The 21278-nt window shown below is 38.6% G+C and overlaps 1 protein-coding gene across 3 annotated transcripts in view; it reads right to left on the minus strand.

Moving 5' to 3' along the window:
* The window catches only part of PLS3 (plastin 3), a 49867-nt gene that overhangs the window by 18201 nt on the left and 10388 nt on the right, over positions 1-21278 (minus strand). For 2 of the 3 annotated variants that reach the window (XM_006872119.1, XM_006872120.1), the window contains exons 2-7: positions 17895-18058; positions 9734-9863; positions 9114-9246; positions 5101-5182; positions 3975-4140; positions 688-830 (exon numbers count right to left, since the gene is read on the minus strand). In XM_006872119.1, coding sequence (XP_006872181.1) covers positions 688-830; positions 3975-4140; positions 5101-5182; positions 9114-9246; positions 9734-9863; positions 17895-18058 — 818 coding nt within the window. The remainder of the gene's footprint in view (positions 1-687; positions 831-3974; positions 4141-5100; positions 5183-9113; positions 9247-9733; positions 9864-17894; positions 18059-21278) is intronic. The other variant, XM_006872121.1, reaches the window with a different exon arrangement.

A 21278-nucleotide genomic window follows, 5' to 3' on the forward strand; every position in this document is an offset into this window, starting at 1 on the left:
TTGAAAAACAGGACAGTAGCGAAGTCAAATCGAATGGTGAAGAGGAATCTTAAGGTCCCTTCCCTTCTCTCTTGTCTGTGTCTTTACTAACAGCTATATTGAGGCCTGAGAAAGACAGGAATAGTCATATTCCCTTGTGGCGTACTGGCTATGAGTCGGGCTGCTAACCTCCAAGTCATTTTGAACTACTGGTGGGTGTGAACTAGTGACCCTGCAGTTAGCAATCTAGTGCCTATTCCATAGTGTGACCAGGCTCCTTGTGGAATATTTGAAGTTACCATTAAAAAGACTGTCAGGGATCTATATAAATATACTAACATGTAACTATATCCTAGGGAGCTCTAGTAGCTTAGCGTTTATGAGTCAGGCTGCTAACCTCAAAGTTCAAAACTCCCATGGAAGAAACATGAGGCTTTCTGCTCCCGTAAAGATTTACAGCCTCAGAAACCCTATACAGGGTCACTATGCGTCGGAATCGACTCCATGGCACACTACCACCACCGACCACTATATGTTTATACTCCATGTTCAATCGTAGTTATAATGTAAAAATTTAAGACTATAATACATGCGTCTCTTCCTTTTCTACAAACTGGAAGACATGGAGTGTGATTCTTGCTGGTGAGGTGGATGAAACCCCAAACCAATCTTGAGCCCGCAAAATATTATGGTTCTTTGTATAGTTACCTTAATGTCAGCACTGAAATTGTTGATTTTTTGCCAACCTGAGTTTTCCAAATGAAAGTTTGCCCATCGAAGCAGAAGCTCTTCTGGAGACAATTTCATAAGCTCTTCCAAAGTCTCCCCATCTCGAAGTAGTGCAGCCAAGGCTATAAGAAAATCATCCAACAATCAGTGTATATCATATGGTAACAACCATTACAAGCTCTTTCATTCCTTAGAGGACAAATTTTGATATAGTTCCTGATTTCAAGGTGCTTAAAATCAAACTGAAAGGAAAAACATATAAGTAGATAGTCATAAAAAAGGATGACAGAAATAAAAACATGGTATTATGAGACTATAAAGCACATCTATATGTATTTACTCTTTTTAAAAATTATTTTTCACATTCCAAATATGAAATGAGGTTATAGTGTCTAAGTGTCTAATATATTATGTCATATGTTTATGTAAAATTTTCTGTTTAATAATTTAAAAACCATTGAATTAGTGAAGGATCTTTAAAGACTGGCAACGGTTTAATATACCTGTAACCTAAAGAATGTAAAAATGCTATGGTATTTCTTTTAAAGTATTATCAACCAATTAATTCTGGAAAGTCCAAAACATATTTTAAAAGTAATACCATTCAACTTTACATTTTTGATAGCTGTAGGCTAATGTGCTAGACTGCAAAGTTGGTTTGAACCATAAGGTTGATGGTTCAAGCTCACCAGTTGCTCCTCAGAAACCCTATACAGGGTCGCTATGGGTTGGAACCAACTCATTGGCACTTAAAAACAATAACAACAACAATAAAGACGGCTTAATACTTTTTTTTTTTGCTCAATTGTGTATGTGTAAAAGTCCAAGTTTTTTTTGTAAATATTCCCATATTATTTTTAGGGGCTATAGAATTGATTCCAACTCATAGTAACTCTATGCACAACAAAACTAAACCCTATTCAGTGCTACACCATCTTCATAATTGTTGCTATGTTTGAGTCCATTGCTGCTGCCACTATGTCAATCCATCTCATTGGAGGTTTTTCTCTTTTTTGCTGATCCCTCACGTTACCAAGCATGATGTCCTTCTCCAGGGATTGATAACATGTCTGAAGCATGAGAGACGAAGTTTTGCCATCATTGCATTCTAAGGGGCATTCGGGCTGTACTTATTCCAACACAGATTTGTTGGTTCTTCTGGCAGTCCACGCAACTTTTGATATTTAATACCATACTTCAAATTAATCAATTCTTCTATGGTCTTCCTTTGTAAATGCCCACCTTTCACATGCATATGAGGTGACTGAAAACACCATGTTTTTGGTCCATTGCACCTTAGTCCTCAAGTGACATCTTTGCTCTTAAGCACTTTAAAGATGTCCTGTACAGCAGTTTTTATGTAATATATCGTTTGATTTCATGACTGTTGCTTCCCTGAGTGTTGGTAATAGATCCAAGCAAAATGATGTAACAACTTCAATCTTCTCTCCATTCAGTATAATGTTATTTGTTGGTTCAGTGGTAAGGATTTTTGTTTTCTTTATGTTGAGGTGCAACCCTTATTGAAGGTATGAAGATCAACCTTTGATCATCATCATTCATCAGTAAATATTTTAAGTCCTCTTGCCTTCCCACAAGCAAGGTTGTATCATCCACACATTGCAGGTTGTTAATGAAAGTTCCTACAACCCCCCTGATGCCACATTCTTCTTCATATATTCTAGTTTCTTGGATTATTTGCTCAGCATACAGATTGAATACGTATGGCGAAAGGATACTAACCTGGCACATACCTCTCCTGATTTTAAACCATCCAGTATCCACTTGGAGTCCTGGTGTGACTCTATAGGATAAGCACTGGACTGCTAAGTGCAAGGTCAGTGGTTCAAACCCACCAGTTGCTCCTTGGAAATGTTATACAAGGTCACCATGAGCCAGGATTGACTCGATGGCACTTAACAACAACAACAATAGTATCCACTTGTTCTATTCTTACAAATGCCTCTTGGTCTATGTACAGGCTCCACATGAGCACAATGAAGTGTTCAGGAATATCCATTCTTCCGTAGTTGGTCATGATCCACAAAGTTGAAAGTCAATAAAGTACAAGTAACCATTTTTCTGATATTCTCCACTTTCAGCCAAGATCCATCTGATATCCCTAGTTCCATGTCCTTTTCTGAATCTAGCTTGAATTTCTGGCAGGTCCTTGGTGATGAAATATCTTCAGCAAAATTTTACTTGTGTATGATATTTATAATATTGTTGGATGGTTTTCTGATTCTGTTGGGTCAGTACTCTTGGAAATGGGTATTCCCTGTAGGTACAGGCAAAATCTTGAATGCTTGACCAGAGAATTATTTTAAAGTAAGCATGGTTTTAAGACACAGTTGTGCAACCCTTATGCAATAATGACCTTCCTTAAACTGAAAGGAGATTTGTATCGTACAAGAAGACTGAAATGGCATTGTTTCTCCAGAGGCCCAAGGAATACATATATCAGACAAATATCATCTTTGATGGATTCTGTATCATTTTGGCACTCAGAAAGACGCAAAAGCCGAGGAAGAATGGCCAATTTTACAGTATATTCCTTTTCTGCTTCCCTTCTCCACCGAATCAGAGACTAAAATGCTTTTACCAGCCTGCCCCTGTGTACCTGAGATCTTGCCAAAGATAAATGATTTATGGTATGTTGTTGTTAGGGTTTGCAGTCAAGTGCTTATCCTACAGTGCCATTATACATTCTAGAAATTCCTACTGTGATTTAAATATGGTATGAAATGATGATACTTTTTGCTGGTTCAGGAAATGGGACGCCATCAGGGTAGAGGATTTTGAAGAGGTATATATCTATGACAGAATATAAAGGAAAACAAAATCAGAGGAGATGGTGTGCAGTGGTGGGCTGAGGATGGTGATGGTGTTTAGGGGCTCGGTGGGCAGAATAAAAGAGAATAGCTACCAGGTTTGGGGAACCTTGGGAAATTCTTTAATGTTTTTGTGCTTCTTTTTGTCTTTACTGTAAAATGGATTTTGAAGTACCAAACAAATGTTAAAGCCTCGGAAACTATACAGGGCTCCTGTGGACGGTACTTAACAACACTTAGACAAATGATAGTTTATCTTAAAGAAGAGATTTCGAATTAGGCAGTTTTCCTGAATAACACAAGAGCATTCATGAACTTATGTTAATTCTAGTTATCATCTAATCACCCCAATTACGTAAAAGCATGAGTGTCTGCAGGATTAGGATAAAAAGTAACCTATAAACAACTTTTAAAGTAATGATTTTGTTCCAGTACCTTCATTTCTGCTTAATTCAATGTCAGCGAACAAACCAATCTTAATGATCTGCCAAAGCAATCCCAGAACCAGATGAGGCTTCCCAGCCCGCAAATCCTCGGCACCAATGTTCACAACGTGACATCCAATGGCAGAGGCAGAGTTCAGTGCCAAGTTCAAGTTTTCCTGCAAGACAGTCAAATGACATGTTCTTGACCTTTCCATCCCTTAGCAGTCTACCTCTCCCTTCAGTGAAAATAACACTTAATGAATAAATTAATATCCTGTATGTATTAATGTCCCTCATAAGTGATCCATGGAAAACAAATTCCAGACTTTGATTGTAAAAAGCACAGCTCGAATGAATCCCAGCCTTATTGCTATTGTGTCTCACATAATTCCATGAAAAGCTAGCTTAATATTTTTATTCGGTCCCTTTTGCAGTATACTGATATTGAAGGAAAATCCTTGTGGGTAAACTGTAATATTTCTAAAAATACCCTACCCAATCCATTGCATTCAAGTCAATTCTAACTCTCGGGGATCCTATAGGGCAGAAAATTGCTTCCTCAGGTTTCCAAAACTGTAAATATTTTTGGAAGCAGTCGGCCACATCTTTGTCCCATGGAGCGGCTGGTGGGTTTGAACTGCCAACCTTTGGGTTTAACAGCTGAGTGGTTAACCACTGTGCCACCAAGGCTCCTGTTTCTAAATTTTCCTAGCACTAGCAGTAATATCCACACATCTCAGAGTTCCAGAAGTTATCAATATCCACATTCCAAAGGGTTGCTCTTGCCTGAGGGAATTTTATTATATAATAATGTAATCATCACTTGAAGGAAAACAAAAATGTCCTGTCTTAAGCATGCCATGCTTCACTGTTTCTACACTGTTTGAACACAGCACTATGTAATGAAAAGAAAACATCACTTTGGAGTTAGACCTAGACTTGTACCTTAGTTCTAATATAGCCAGTTTTTCACCTTGAGCACTATGGAAACCTTTCTGAGTTTCAGCTCTTTCCTCTATAAAATCTGGACCTTAGTTCCAAACTCACAGCTGTAAATGAGGATTAGATGGGAACATAAAGTGTAGAACATATATGTTGAGTAGTTTATTGGGAAAGAAAGGCGAAACCCACTATACCTGAATGATGAAGGGTGTCAATTTCTTCTTGTTGATTGCTCTTTCATCAATTGTATCAGGCACTGAAAGGTTAATCATTTTACTGAAACATAGAGGAATGAATATGAGTCAATTTGCTTTCAAAGAGCCTGTAATTACTTTAAAGTTTATTACATGCCTCTCACATAATTGGAAAAAAAATATATGCAATATATGACCTCCTACACAGGAGCTCTAGTAGCGTAGTGGTTATGAATCGGGCTGCAAACCTTAAGGTCAGCAGTTCAAAACTACCAGCTGTTCCGCAGGAGAAAGATGAGGCTTTCTGCTCCCGTAAAGATTTACAGCCTCGAAAACCATGTACAGGGTCGCTATGAGTCGGTTCCGACTCCACGGCACATAACCACCACTACTACCATGGAGCCCTGGTGTGGCACTGTAGGATAAGCACTGGACTATAAACCACAAGGTTGGTGGTTCAAACCCACTAGTGACTCCTCGGAAACCTTCTACAGGGTCACTATGAGTCAGAAATGACTCAATGGAACACAACAACAACATCATGTTTGTCACATACATAAAAAGCCCTCCACAAGCATACAGTAAGCATAATGATGAAAACTTTTTAGATATTATCCAACAACTTAAGGCAATGAGTTGCTGTAACTGGGGGCGCAGGATCATAGTCTCAAGGGACACTATGGTCACCTGGTATAACATAGTCCACAAAGACAATGTTCTACATCCTACTTTGGTAAGTAGTGCTTACGATCTCAAAAGCTTATGAGTGGTCATCTACGGTACAACTAACTATTGGTCTCACCATGTGCGGAAGAAAGAAGAGTGATGAGAATTGAAGATGCTTGGAATCAATTAGTCCAAAGGACTAATGGAACATGTGAACATGTCTCCAAGACTCTGAGACCAAAAGAACTAGACAGTGCCTGGCTACCACTACCAACTGCTTTGAAAGGGATCACATTAAAGAGTGGGAGAAATTATGGAAAACAACTCAAAATGATTTTTTATAGAAACAGACTGGGCTTACTGGTCAGAAAGAGACTGGAGGAACCTGAGACTATGGCCATCAACCACCCTTCAGATCTGGAGAGAAGCTCACTCTCATTGTCCAATTTTCAGCCAAGCATTAAATAGAGGGGGTAACAACACTAGTAAGGTATGCTCACCATGGAATGGTCAACCAATCAAAATCAAAAGGGCAGCATTTACCTAATGACAGCTGAGAAGGGATGGGAAGGAGGATGGAATGGAAATAGTAGCCACAAGAAGGAAGCAGGATAACAGCTGTTGCATGGAGGGATTGCAATCATTGACATGTAACAAAGTGTATTAAAAAAAAAAAGCTCTCCACAGATTAAAAAAAACACACACACATACAAAAAAGAGACTAGAATAGGGGTGGTGGTGGTGGTTATGTGCTGTGGAGTTGGTTCTGACTCATAGCCACCCTGTATAGGGTTTCTGAGGCTGTAAATCTTTACAGGAGCAGAAAGCCTCATCTTTCTCCCGCAGAACAGCTGGTAATTTCGAACTGCTGACCTTGCGGTTCAAAGACTGATTCGTAACCACTGCGCTACCAGAGCTCCTGCAGAATAGGGGTGTAGGGCAATACTTTTTCATTTTTATTCCTTTTGGTTGTTTCCACATTTAAAAATTTTTTTTGAGAAACTGTAATTTGGAAATAAAAAAAATGAACTGTATTGTATAAATATTGTAAAAAGATACAATTCTACATTGTAAATTTGAATTTGTTCTAGATCATATAACGCACAATTACAAATGAATATTTATCCACAACGAGGTAAAATTAGTCCAGTATGAGATTCTTTTCATTTGCCAAATATTTATCGAGTGCCTAAATGACAAGTCAGGCACTATATCTGAGAGCTGGTGATAAAGTATTGAGAGAAAAGAAAGTTATTTTAGTTACATTACAGTTTATGGCCCTATTAGGAAGAATCATAACTTGGTAAAGTTGAGAGTTAATGTCTTAACATCTTAGGTATTCATTTATAATACTGCCCTAATGAATTTTATTCTGCATAGGGAAAGGCATGCTTCTTTCTATGTAAAACATAACTATTAAATAAACAGCACCATATAATTATCTCTCTTTTAAAACACATGGGAAACGGTGTTCTTAGGTACGCATATATGGACAAACAAAGAGAGTGTCTTGAATTTTTCAATCAAGTTCTCAAATAACCAAGCAAACTTTATTGCAAAACATATATATAATTTTATGCATTGCACATTGCCATCTGAAATATATATTGTCCTAAGCACTTTATAAGGAGCTCTGGTAGCATAGTGGTTACGAATTGGGCTGCTAATCTCATGGTCAGAAGTTCAAAACTACCAGCTGTTCTGCGGGAGGAAGATGAGGTTTTCTACTCCTGTAAAGATTACAGTCTTGGAAACCCTATGCAGGGTCACTATGAGTCGGAACCGACTCCACGGCACATAACAACAACAACAACAAAGCACTTTAGGGGATCCTTGGTGTGGCGCTGTAGGTTAATGTGCTGGACTGCAAGCTTGGTTTGAACCAAAAGGTCGGTGGTTCAAACTCACCAGCTGCTCCTTGGAAACCCTATTATAGGGTCGCTACTGACTCCACAGCACTTAACAAAACAACAAGAAGCATTTTATATAGATAGAAACGAATGCTCACAAGAGCCCTTCGAAGTAAATACAATATAATGGGGATCATGAGAGATGTGGAGCTGAAAGGGCTACATATCTTTAATGACAGTTTCATAGCTATTGAGTGCCAAAGCGTGAATAAGAACCCAGGGAGACTGATTATGGAACCTGCTCTGAATTCTTGTACTGTACTGACTCAAAACATAAGAATATCGAGTGACGAACACATTATTGGGAATCTTCTATCATGTACACTGAAACACTGTTGGCTCTAGACCTTTAGAGAATGACACCTAAAGAGTAGCTTCTTCCCCTCCTTACTACCCCTTTGAAAGGCATCATATTATGGAATTAACAGACACTGATAAAAATACATTTAACAAAGTCTTATTGTTGGTAAGTATCATCAAATCGGTTGTCACTCATAGTGACCCTGGAACAGGGTTTCCAAGGAGCAGCTGATGTGTTCGAACCGCCGACCTTGCAGTTAGTAGTCCAGTGTTTATTCTACACCAGCATACCAGGACTCCAACATAGTCTTACTATTCTGATAATCAGTGATGATAGGAAATAAGAGACAGAGAGTTTCCCTATTAAGAGGAACCCAAAAGACAAGACTTCTGTGGTACAATAGTGAATAATTGCTATCAGGACCGACTGTGAGGGTCAGAAATGTAAAGGTAGACATTTTGTAACAAAAGGAGGGGAGTGATTGATTTTGCCGTCCAGGAGCAGAGGTCCCTGGGACCATCAAGTGAGAAGAGCGGAGTGTGGGACCCTACCCAGAGAAGCAGTGACGCCAGAGATGGAGGCAGAGACGATGATATGGAGAGATGGAGCAGCTGGGGACTCTAGACTAAGGGAGGGAGAGGGGCTGTGTGCTGACGGCTGGGGGGCAGGCCTGTGGAGTGTACCCTTTGGTTGGTTGATGATACATGGAGGGGAATGTAAAGCTGTGTTCTCCCATGTAAACTCACATAATTCACAATAAAAACTTAAAAAAAAAAGAGGCCCCCAGTTGAGTTTTGGTGTGGTGTTGTAAGATAAGTACTGGAGTGCTAACTGCTAAGTCAGTGGTTCATACCCACCAGCAACTCCTTGGAAGTCCTATACAGAGTCACTATGAGTCGGAATCTACTCTATGGCACTTAACAACAACCACCTAAATAAGTGAGTTTTTGATTCATATTTTGATGGTGTTTTCATCACAGGTAGACATAAAGATGAAATGCACTAGGCTAAGTCCAGTCAACTTGCAGTCCAAATTGTTTCCTGAGGTGAAGCTGTTAAGCATCCAGAAACAGGGGTAGGGCATATATGGAAAACTGTTTTGGGAAATCTGGCTATTAAGAAAGTTAACCTCTTACCAAAGCACAATTCCATCACCAACAGCTTTGAATAGGTCATCAGTATTTGGGTTCATTGGTATCACATGCCTGCAATCAGGATCATTTTCCAAAGCTTTGTTTATCCAATTCACAAAAGCATATTTTTCTTCCTCTAAAATTAGGTGGGAGAACCATAAAATTCGTTTCATTAGATGAAATATTTGTCTCCACAACCTGAAAGAGTTCTACAGGAGTGCTGAAAGTTTAAGCATCACCAACAAATCCAGACCCTTGAGTGTAAAACAGCAACTATGAAGAATTACAAAATGAACAAAAACAATATGGCAGCGCTAAGTGATCCTTAAAGAAGTCGTTATTTAATCTTTACAAATTTTATTTGTATGACTCTAGAACTACACTGAAAAAACACTATCACCACACGTATTTTCAGCGTGTCTCTTGCTAGCTAACAAAGCTATACAGCGAGCATTCCTTGCTTTCATGGCAAGTATTAGTTTCAAACTCAAATACATGTTACAAGGGAATTCCACTGTATTCTTAATTAAGGGAAAACTATTTTTCCAGAGCTTCTCCTTGCCATTATAGGACCCACCCTACTTATTTCACTGTGCCAATGTGAATGAGCGTGAAACCAATACCTGAATAAGAATGCTGTGTTCCTTCACTGGACAACTCTGAAGTTCCTCCAAGAGCACATATCCCTTCTTTCCTGTTGATTGCTTTGCGGAAAGTTTTGGCAATATCACTGCTCTTTACCTCTTGGAAAATCTATTAATGAAAATATTTTGTTGATTTACAATGAATGTCAATCAGGCATAACAATAAGCATAGTTATCGTCTTTTATCCTATAATCTTCTAGATGTTTTCCTCACAGGTGATGAGTAATCAATCAAATAGATGAAAAATGAATCTTGACTTTTTCAGATGCTAAACAAGTACTACAATACCACTACTGAAAACGGAAGCACCAGACAGTCAATTGCACACACTTGTCAAAAACAGTAAGTGCTACATGCAGAGGATCCCCTTTAAGCCAGAAGCCAGTGTGGTTCAAGGGCACAGGTAGATCTGTTAATTTCCCATGAACAAGGAAGGGTTTGTTCTTTTCATGGAGAGAAAAGGCCAAAGAATCTCTGTTCTCTAATGGCAAATATTAATGCAAAGAAAGATAAAAGAAGATACAAATGTATGACTCAACCAAAAAACTATTTTGTGGTATAATGTGGTAGTACAGTAAGAGTTTGTTGGATTGAAAGTAACAGAAAATAAAGGTGAACCATGTGGTAGATTGACAGCAATGAAGAAGAATAAACACACAAAAAAGAGGCTTTTCAATGATTATCTTGTATGACTGTTTATGAAGTTCAGCTTTTCTTCATAAAAAAGAACATGGTTAATAAAAATAATTTGTACGTTCTAATTACAGACTATATAGTAAAGTGAATTCCACATTCTCATCTAACCACTTGATAGAAGGAATGGACGTTGTTCTACAGGACTATTTACTTCCTAAATACTTGAATTTTCCTAATCCCAAATGTGTTCCTGATCTATCAATGTATAGAGGGCGTGGTGGCTCCATAGGGTAAGCACTGGGCTGAGAACCACAAGGTCTGCGGTTTGAGTCCACCAGCTTATTCTGCGGGAGAAAGATGAAACTTTCTGGTCCTGAAAGAAAAAAGCCTCAGAAACTCGATACAGGGTTGCTATGAGTTGGCACTAACTCAAGGGCACTTAACAACAACAACTACCAATGTCTACAGCGTCCTTGTGGCAACCTGAATGGCTAACTTAGCAACTGCCATCAAAACAACAGCAAGATGTAACAAATTTTATAAAAACTTCTTCAAATGGTGCTCGTTGCTGCAGTTGTTAGGTGCTGTCCGGTAGATTTTCAACTCATATCAGCAACTCCATGTGAGAGAGAACTGCCCGATAGAGATTTCTAGGTGGTAATCTTTAAGGGAGTAGATCGCCAGGTCTTTCTTTTACGGAGCCGCTGGGTGGGTTCTAACTGCCAGTCTTTCTGTTAGGAGCAGAGCACTTAACCATTGTGCCACCAGAGCACCTCAAATGGTGTTTAGAACACCATGTAAGTGTATTTATTGAAAGAAACTTACGACCCTGATGGAAAAGTTACTGAACAGATGAGCAAATGCAAAAGAACTCCAAGGTCTTTAGCATTACTGACAAACAGACACACACAAGGTCACACCTATATGCAAACACCACAAAAAGCTGCAGCTTATTTCGAGGTCCACAGAGCAGGGCTTCAGTAGACAGCAGTTCAGGCATCAGTAGGAGCTGACTTCCAGCACGTGGTACATTAACTATGCCTTGTGTCTGAAAAGGGTGCCTTTATCTACGTAGTCTTTCTAGGAGGGTGGCCTTTTGTAATCAATCTACCTAGAGAAAGTGACTTTTTCTATTTGTTAAAAAAAAAAAAAATTGTTGTCTGTGCTGCTGGTGGCCCTGTCAAATTCAACATTTTCCTGTTACTTTGTCGAAATCCTGACTTTTCTTGGACTTAACAAAAAACACAACTTAATTTAGGAAAATAGTTAAATAAGCAAGAAATGTTTACAAAATCAGGCTTGTTCCTTTCCATAGCTGCGATTTCATGCTCTGTTATTCTAGAGGCAGAATCATGGGCTGGATATGTATGTGTGTGTGTGTGTATCTGTATAAATAAAGAAATACATACATACATGGACTACTCTAAATAGCACATCAAGGAGCTCACTATTCTTCCTCTAAGACCATTTATAGATTAGTGGATCATGAGCTGGGCTGTTAACCACAAGGTCAGTAGTTCAGATCTTCCAGTCGCTCTGCAAGAGAAAGATGAGGCTTTCTGCTCCTGTAAAGATTTACAGCCTCGGAAATCCTATACAGGGTCGCTATGAGTAGGAACCGACTCCACGGCACATCGTCACCACCACCAGAGCTGATTCATGCATTCCAGGTAAATTCATTTTTCCTTACAATCTGATTTTCTTAGTCCAGCTTTAATTTAATTCAATTTACTTTAGCTATCAAGCCAAGATTATATAATAAAATGTTTTCTTGGGAAAGTAGCAACGCCTTAAACACTGATGCATTTTGTTCCCAGAGCGTCTCCTTTGATAACAACACATCTGCTCAGTGACAAAAGCAATACCCACTAGAATCTACATCATTCTGAACTCTACTGCAGTTGGTAAAACATTCTTTAGTAAAAGTGAGAATCTGAAAGGTGTGCATTTCCTCAGGACTGACAGACCATAAATCACTGAAATGACATAAGTGTTCAAAATCTTATTGCTTTACAATAATGGAAAATGAATAGGTTTTTTTTTGCTTATCAACTTTATACATCATTTGCTTCTAAAACTAGGCTGGCATTCTGACCAGGGTTCACAATAGTTAGTCCTCTATAGAATGAGAGAAAAATATGCAGAACTCAAATTCTTCTTCTTTTTTTAAATCCAGACAAACCGGAACAGTAGAGAACAGAGATTATCACCCCCAAACACTCTTTAAACATAGAACTGAGTTTATCTCCTGAGATCACCATTGAGCGAAACAGAGTGGCACACAAAATGTAGTTTATATGGAAATTGTCAAATAGGAACCTAACTTGCTGAGTAAATGTTCACCCAAAACTCAATAGAATATACACATATGTATATAATTAAAAAAGAAATATAGACTAGGCTGTTTCAACAATGAAAAGTGAATTCAAATTAAAAAAAAGAATGCTTCTGCTGTGTAATAAATGAGCCCTAAAGGAGCTCTGGTAGCGTAGTGGTTATGAATTGGGCTGTGAACCGCAAGGTTAGCAGTTCGAAACTACCAGCTGTTCCGCGGGAGAAAGATGAGGTTTTTTGCTCCCGTAAAGATTTACAGCCTCGGAAACCCTGTACAGGGTCGCTATGGGTCAGAACCGACTGCACGGCACATAACAACAACAACTAGTACCTTGGGTTGAGTTTGTTAAGGAGCTCTGGCAGTGTAGTGGTTACAAATTGGGCTGCGAATGGCAAGGTCAGCAGTACGAAACTACCAGCTGTTCCGCGGGAGAAACATGAGGCTTTCTGCTCCCTAAAGATTTACAGCCTCAGAAACCCTGTATAGACTCACTATGAGTTGGAACCGACTCCATACCAGCACATTACCACCACCAATGGCACAGTGAGTTAAACACTAGGCTGCTAACTGCAAGATTGGAAGTTCAAACCCATCAGTGGCTCCACAGGAGAAAGATGAGGCTGTCTGATCCTTTAAAGATTTACAGTCTCAGAAACCCTATGATCAGTTCTAATGCTGTCCTAGAATGTTGTTGTGTGTCAGAATTGACTTGATGTAGTAGGTGGGCTGCATAATAACCTAATGTTATTACATGCATCGTTGTTGTTAAGTGCCATCAAGTCAGTTCTGACTCATAGCGACCCTGTATAGGGTTTCCAAAGAGTGGCTGGTGAGTTTGAACTGCCAACCTTGTGGTCAGCAGTCAAGTTCTTATCTTTCAGCACCACACCAGAACTCCATTATTTGCACAGCTCTACTAAAACTCTGTATACTTAGGAGTGACATGCCATGCTTCAATTGAATTTGGTAACGTTCACTTGTCTTAGAAAAATTACATGGTCCTTGTAATCACACAAGGTGTATGGTTTGCTGAGTGTAGAGCTGGTGATCTTATCTGTAAACCTTCACTCGATTCACAATAAAAAGAAAAAAGAAAGAACATGAATTTATCTATACAGGATCAAATTGACAATAGCAACTCGAAAGATTAGATAGGAACCTTTGAGGACAGTGAGTTTCTTTTCATGGGGCAATAGCAACTCAGAGAAGGAGAGAGAATGGTTGCAAAACTCAAATAATGTCATCATTGAATTGTACTGAATTGAACTAGTATATGTTTTCTTGTGAATGTTCTCAACGACCACAAAATAAATAAATAAAACTTAAGACAACCTTTAAAAAAATTACATGTTGTAAATATCGGGTTTAAAAGTTTTCATTTGTTTTGTTGTTCCATGTATTGTTAAATAAACTGTTACAATCCAGCTCAATATTTTAATTTCATAGTATTTTCTTCTGTTCCTTAAGACTAAGATAAAAAAACGTGACAAAGGCCACTGATTTCTGTGTCTATGAAATTAATTTCCTACATGAAAATTTGCATTTTGCCTTTTATTTTCTACTTTAGAAAAGAACATTCTCCACTGGATGATGAAGCTGTTGGAGTTTAAGCTTTGGCTTAACAATAACCTCGGAAACCAGAGATAACACAAAGCCAACTACTGTGCTGGAGTCTCCTCAATGAATCTTTTCAAAGCTGCCTGTCGTGATACTACCAAGCTCCCTGTGTGCTGCTGTTTTCCCTCCATGAGGAAGGGCTTGCTTTATCATCTGCAAACCAGCTCCTGGTATACATTTCTCAGGAGGCTATTTCCAATCCCATCAAACACATCTTTTCAAGTTTCTTTTAGGGAATTTTACGAATTCTTATTTTATGAAAGTTTCATTGCCTTCATCTCAAAGACCTTTAGCCAGAATCGAACTCCTTTTGACCCCGGACTTGGCTCAGCACAGGACTAGCAGCCAAACCAATCCACAGTCATATGACTAGCGGAAGGAAAGATTTCAGAAAGAATTGCAAAAGAACATTGACTGGTTTCCAGTGTTTGGGGCTTGTTTCCAAAGTGGCAGGTTTGAATTTTTTTCCTTTATTTGGGATTTGCTGGAGACCTAAACTTAGTAATAATATAAAAAGAAGACAGCTCTTAAAAAAAGGAAAGAATGACTCCACAACAATTTCCACGTAGATGAATCTTACATTAATTACTGAGGTCGCTACTATTAGGAAAAGTTCTGAAATAGGTCAACAACTTACTTAGTACAGTTATGCAAGAGCAGGTTTCTTATTGTGAAAATAAGAGTTGATTGCAGACAATTGTTGGAAACACCATTGCTACTCCAGATTTTTACAGATGAGGAAAAGACATCTTATTACCTTGCCAATACAAAACCTCAGCAAATTATTTTTGAAATGCCTAAAAACACTCAAATCCGTTCATTTAGAGTACAGTAAATTTAATTTTAAAATGTGAAGTTTACAGGTCACTTGGGGCCTTTTGTCTGCCCTATATATGTGCTCCCAAATGAACATTAACTGACTTTATTTGTGATTAACACTCCCTAAAAACAGCAATTAAAAAAAAAAAACAACAACCCACTAACATGCAAGAATGTGCTTATTTCTTTCCTTATGTTAATAACTGATGGAATAACATGCTTCCTATGTTTCATACTATTAAAATGTACCTAGTTTGTGACAATTCATAACATACTTCAGTGATGACAAAGTAGATGTTTGATTAAACAATCATCTTTCAGCACAGTCATGGTTAATACTATTCTGAAACTTCAGGCAGGTTATTATACTGTTCAACATATTTCAAATTTCTTGAATAGCAAGGAGGTAACTGTGCAAAAAGCCACTAGTCCACTGTGTCATTTTGGACAAATCACTTCCCTTTTAAGGAACCGAACGTTTTGTATTTGAAAAATGAAGAGTGCCAACATATGGGTGCCCTTCTAATTCTAAAAAAGTATATTTTAAACGAAACTATCTCCATTAATATTTTATTGTAAAACTATCTGGTGATGGAAAAACTATTATGCATGCTCTTTACTTCATAAGCATATACTAAAGTAATTACATCCCCTCATCTGAAAGCCAAAACCAGCTGTGTAGAAACGTTTCAAAATATACAAATTAAACATTTATCTCAAGATCATGTTTCTTGAAGACTCTTTTTATAGTGTTTTTTTTTCCCCCCGTAACAATACTGGCATTCTGCAAATCTTAAAAGTCTGTTTTGTGTAGTAGCTTCAAAATTGTGAGCAATCTATTATATATAAAAAACACAATCATAGTTAACTAGAGCTCTCAGCTGCTTTAAATTCACAATTCAACATGCAAGTTACATATCAGACATGCAAGTGCTTAAATTGCAGATCAATTGCAACTTACTATTCAACATAGAATTCAAAAGAAAAGGCTTTGGCAATAACTGGAGATAAAAACGGTGGGGGAGAATCAGTATTTCAAAAGACAATAGCAAGAACCATACCATTATAATTATGATACAAGTCTGTATTTTTAAACAATAACATCCTCAGAAAATGCTGTCAGCTGAGTAGACAATCATTACTTAGTCAATTTGCTTCTTGAACACCCACTCTGTTCTAAAAGATTTAATTCTAATTGGAGAGAACATCCCAGAATTTCACTTGCACTAGTAAACCATGTTTACTAATGGGAATCCTGGTGTGGCGCTGCAGGATAATGCGGTAGCTCCTCGGAAACCCTACACAGGGAATTGAAAGATAATGGAATTTTTCCATGAAATTTTAAAAGAGCCCCCTTATAATTACACTATTAATTGAAGAAAGAGACAAGAGTTGTTTAGAAACTATATTGTATATATAGTACTTTGGTAATGAATACAGACTGAAAATGTATACGCTTAGAAAATCTCGACCTCAGTGCTAACAGCTAAATGTTTCAGGCTTCAATAACCACCCATGGGCCATATCTACAGTCTCCAAGCACCAAGTATTGTTATTTGTTATGTGCCGTCGAGTCCATTTCGACTCATAGCAACCCTGTATAGGGTTTCCCAGGAGCGGCTGGGTGGGTTTGAACCACTGACCTTGGGTAAGCAGTTCACTGCTTATCCTACAGTGCCACACCAGTACAGAGCACTAAACTAGGTGCTTGAGGAGTAGAAGAAATAAGACATCAGCCCCTAAACTTCAGGAGTATTTGATGATACAGCAGCAAAACCCACAACATTTTAAATGCCTCTTCCAATGAATTTAAAAGGTACACTTCTAAGTTTTAATTATCAAAATTATCATCCTAGAGAAAATGGTACCGTTAAATACTACCACCACAAGAATAGAGTACGTCTTTATAATCAGAATGTTCAACTCAGGAAGCTTCCAAGACTGTGAGTCAGAGTGTATCATTAAAATCTGGGAGGACAGAGTTTTCACTCAGGGAGAGAGGAAAAGTACTTCAGGGATGTCATTTAGCACCTAGGAAAATGCCTTAACCATGTCCTCGCCTCACACAGTCAGCAGTGTCTTGTTTCTTTGTTTTGATCAGTGCTCTTTTTCACAATTCCTTTGTTAAGAAAGTCTACTGGTTTGTTTGTTTAAAACAACAACAACAACAAAGAACAACTAAATTTAATGAAGTGATTATAATTAGTTATAATAACAGTACTATTACAATATATGGGGTCCTGGTGTGGCACTGTGGGTTAATGCTCTGGACTGCAAGCATTAAGGTTTGAAGCGCTTCAAGCTCACCAGCCACTCCTTGGAAACCCTATACCAGCTCACTATGAGTTGGAACCGACTCGACGGCACTTAACAACAACAACAACATGATATACATTGGGGCTTCAAATAGGTCGTAGAAAATTACATTATCTTTTCATTTCATTTTTCCGTGAACTTTTTGAAGCCCCCCCCATCATACTTAGAAGCTAAATATAATAGCATTTAATACAATGAAACGAGTCTTTGTGTTGCTGTATACTAAGCACTCGACCACAAGATTGCTTTGAACTGCAAGGTCAGCGGTTCAAACTCACTAAGCTGCTCATCGAAAACCCTATACAGGGTGGCTATGAGTGGGGACAGATTCCACGGCATTTAACAACAATACCATGAAAATCCTATTAGACTAAGGAACAATTGTTACTTCTAATGGTAAATTTGAACATACTTACATAAACAAATTCGTCAAAACTTATCTTCCCATCTTGATTTCTGTCACCATCCAGCATGAGTTTTTGAATAATTTCTCTCACTTTATATCCCGGTAACGGCATATTGGCTTCCTTGAAAAGCTCATGAAGTTCATAGTCACAAATGAACCCATTGCTGTTGAGATCTTTGTGAAAAGAAGCAAAAAAAATTAAGCGAAATAAGTTAACCTATTAAGAGTATTTTTCTTCATTCGTGCATCAATTCATTAAACTCTGATACACAATCTTTTCCTTTCTTATTATTTAGGCAAATCTGCTGCACAAGACCTTTTGAAAGTGTTGAAGAGCAAAGATGTCAGCTTGAGGACTAAGGTCCGCCTGACCCTAGCCATGGTATTTTCAATAACCTCATATGCACGTGAAGCTGGACAGTGAATAAGGAAGACCGAAGAATTGATGCATTTGACTTATGGTGTTGGAGGAGAATATTGAAAGTGCCATGGGCTTCCCATAGAACCAACAGATCCATGTTGGAAGAAGTGCAGCCAGAGTGCTCCTTGGAGGCCAGAATGGCCAAACTTTGTCTCTAATACTTCGGACACATTGTCTGAAGGGACCAGTCACTGGAGAGGGAGATCATGTTTGGTAAGGTGGAGGAGGGTCAAAGGAAAAGAGGAAGACCCCAGACCAAGATGGATTGGCAAAGTGTGCTTTGCCATCAATGGGCTCGGTCTCTGAGTCAGTATCAACTTGTTGGCACATCAAGTGTTTAAAAAGGAAATAGACATTGTAACTGAAAGTTCATGGCTTTATGCATAGAAGGGTTTCGTGACTGGTGGTGGTTATGTGCCGTGGAGTCAGTGCCAACTCAAAGCGACCCCTTATAGGGTTTCAGAGGCTGTACATCTTTATGGGAACAGAAAGCCTCATCTTTCTCCCACAGAACAGCTGGTAGTTTCAAACTGCTGACCTTGAGGTTAGCAGCCCAACTCGTGCTATTAAATTTTAAGGCACATCTGAAATTTAGCAACTTCCTGCAGTGCTATCGTGTTTTTCTTTTTAGGAGTAAACATAAACATTTTTGTTGTGGTTGTTGTTAAAATTGGTTCCAAGGAGTAACTGGTGAGTTTAAACCCCCAACCTTGCTGTCCGGTGCTTTCTCCCACAGCGTCACACTCGAACTCAAACAAACATTAATCTAAGACAAATATGTTGGTAAGTGTCTTCGAGTTGCTTCCAACTCAAAGCAACCCTGTATATGGTTTCTGAGGAGCAGCTGGTGGGTTTGAACTGCTGACCTTGTGGTTTGAAGTCCAGTGCTAATTCTACAGCTAGTTTATAAAAATTAATGCAGCACTGAATAAAGTAGATGTTTAGTGTGATACTATAAATAACTGTTTTCTTTCCTCACTACTGCAATTTTAAAAAAGTATGTTGATTAAATGAATGATGCATATTTTGAAAGTGTTAAAAATAGAAGAAAATAAAAACAAGCCTCAATGATCAGATATTAATTAATTGCGAAAGAGGTCCAGCATCCTGAGGGTTGTAATCACTTGAGTGTATTTTGTTTTTAGTGAAAGTAGTTTGACTATCACCAACCACTTCAAATACCACAGGCCAATATTGCTGACCACTCTTTAGGTAGTCAGTGATTTTGATATGTCCATTTCGTGATTTTAATATAAAGAAAAATATGATTCAAGGATGGACCAGAGAACTGTTATAAAACATATATTGTGAATAGGCCATTTTTGGATACCTCACTCCTTAGCAGGTACTGTGTCTTGATACTAAAGATGTTTAATGGCAACTAAAAGAAGTCTTGCTCTCAAGGAATTCACATTCTAATGACAATTAATTAACAAATAACATAAGAGAGGGCTGCAAAAAGTGTGTGGAAAAATTCTATTATCTTTTAATTTAATTTTTCCACGAATTGTTTGAAGCCCTCTCCTATAGTATGAGCTATTAATATAAAATATAATACAATATAATGTTAAGTACCATAAAGAAAAAATATAGCAGGGTAAGGTGTAAGACTCTGGGCTATTTTGACTTCCCTAAGGGAAGAAGGGAGTCTTGGTGTGGTGCTGTGGGTAAATGCGCTGGACTGCAAAGTGGGTTTGAAATGCAAAAGTTGGTGGTCAGAACTGACTCGAAGGCACTTAATAACAACAAGAGTAGAAGAGGAGTCCTGATTTGTTGCCATAGGCTAGGCACTGGTGGCAGTCTGAAGTCACCAGCAATCCGCGGAAACCCTGTATGAATTGCTGTGAGTCGATCCAGACGTGATGGCAGGCACTTAACAACAAGGGGAGAAGTACAGCCAGAATGCTCCTTAGGAGGAAGGATGGTGACACTTTGTCTGATACTTTGGACTTGTTGTCAGGAGGAACCAGTCCCTTGAGGATATTATGACTGGAAAAGTAGAGGGTCATTGAGGAAGAGGAAAACCCCCAACAAGATAGTTTGACACAGTGACAGCTGCACTGGGCTCAAACATAACTGTGAGGATGGTGCAGGGCAGGGCGGTGTTTCATTCTGTTGTGCATAGGGTCTCTGTGAATCGGAACTAGAAGAGAAATTCATGATCCCTGGTAGCGTAGTGGCTAAAGCAGCTCAGCTGACAAACAAAAGGTCAGCAATTGTAAACCATGAGCTGTTCTCTGGGAAACAGATGTGGCAGTTTACTTTTGTAAAGATTTACAGCTTTAGAAATCCTGAGAGGCACTTCTACTCTGTCCTAAGGTTTGAAATGGATTCTTAGTAACAGGTTTTAAGGGATATTCAAAAAGGTGTAGAGACACTTTTGATTATCACACTTGATGGGAGGGTAGGTAGAGGATGATCCTGCCAACTAGGAGCCAGAGATGCTCCTAGGCACCCTACAATGCATGGGATCTCGTCTCCCTAGCAACACAGATATTGTTGTTAAGTGCTGTTGACTCAGTTCCGACTCATAGCAATCCTGTATAGGGTTTGCGAGGAGCGACTGGTGAGCTTGAACCACCGACCTTGAGGTTCAAACCAACCTTGCAATCCAACGCATTAACCCACAGAGCCACAGCAGGACACCACACACAATTAGGAGGCTCAAAATGTCGAAAGTGCCAAGGTTTCAGAGACCCTGGGCTAGAGTGACATGGGGGGGATGATGGTAATGTGATTTACACAAAATGGTCAAGGAAGACCACATGAGTAGGTTATTTATATTTGAATGGAGACTCGAATACTATAAGCAAGCAAATCATGTGGACATCTGGGGAATGAGTGGGAACCTTATATGATATTCCAATTAAACATCACCCAGAAACTTGATTTTAAATCTATCAAGGATAATATTTGAACTTTTCAAATTTCTTTCCCAAACTCTGTGTTGTTATTGCTAAGTGCTGTCAGTAT

This window comes from Chrysochloris asiatica, unplaced genomic scaffold (genome assembly GCF_000296735.1).
Source record: "Chrysochloris asiatica unplaced genomic scaffold, ChrAsi1.0 scaffold00183, whole genome shotgun sequence".
Classification (NCBI taxonomy): Eukaryota; Metazoa; Chordata; class Mammalia; order Afrosoricida; family Chrysochloridae; genus Chrysochloris; species Chrysochloris asiatica.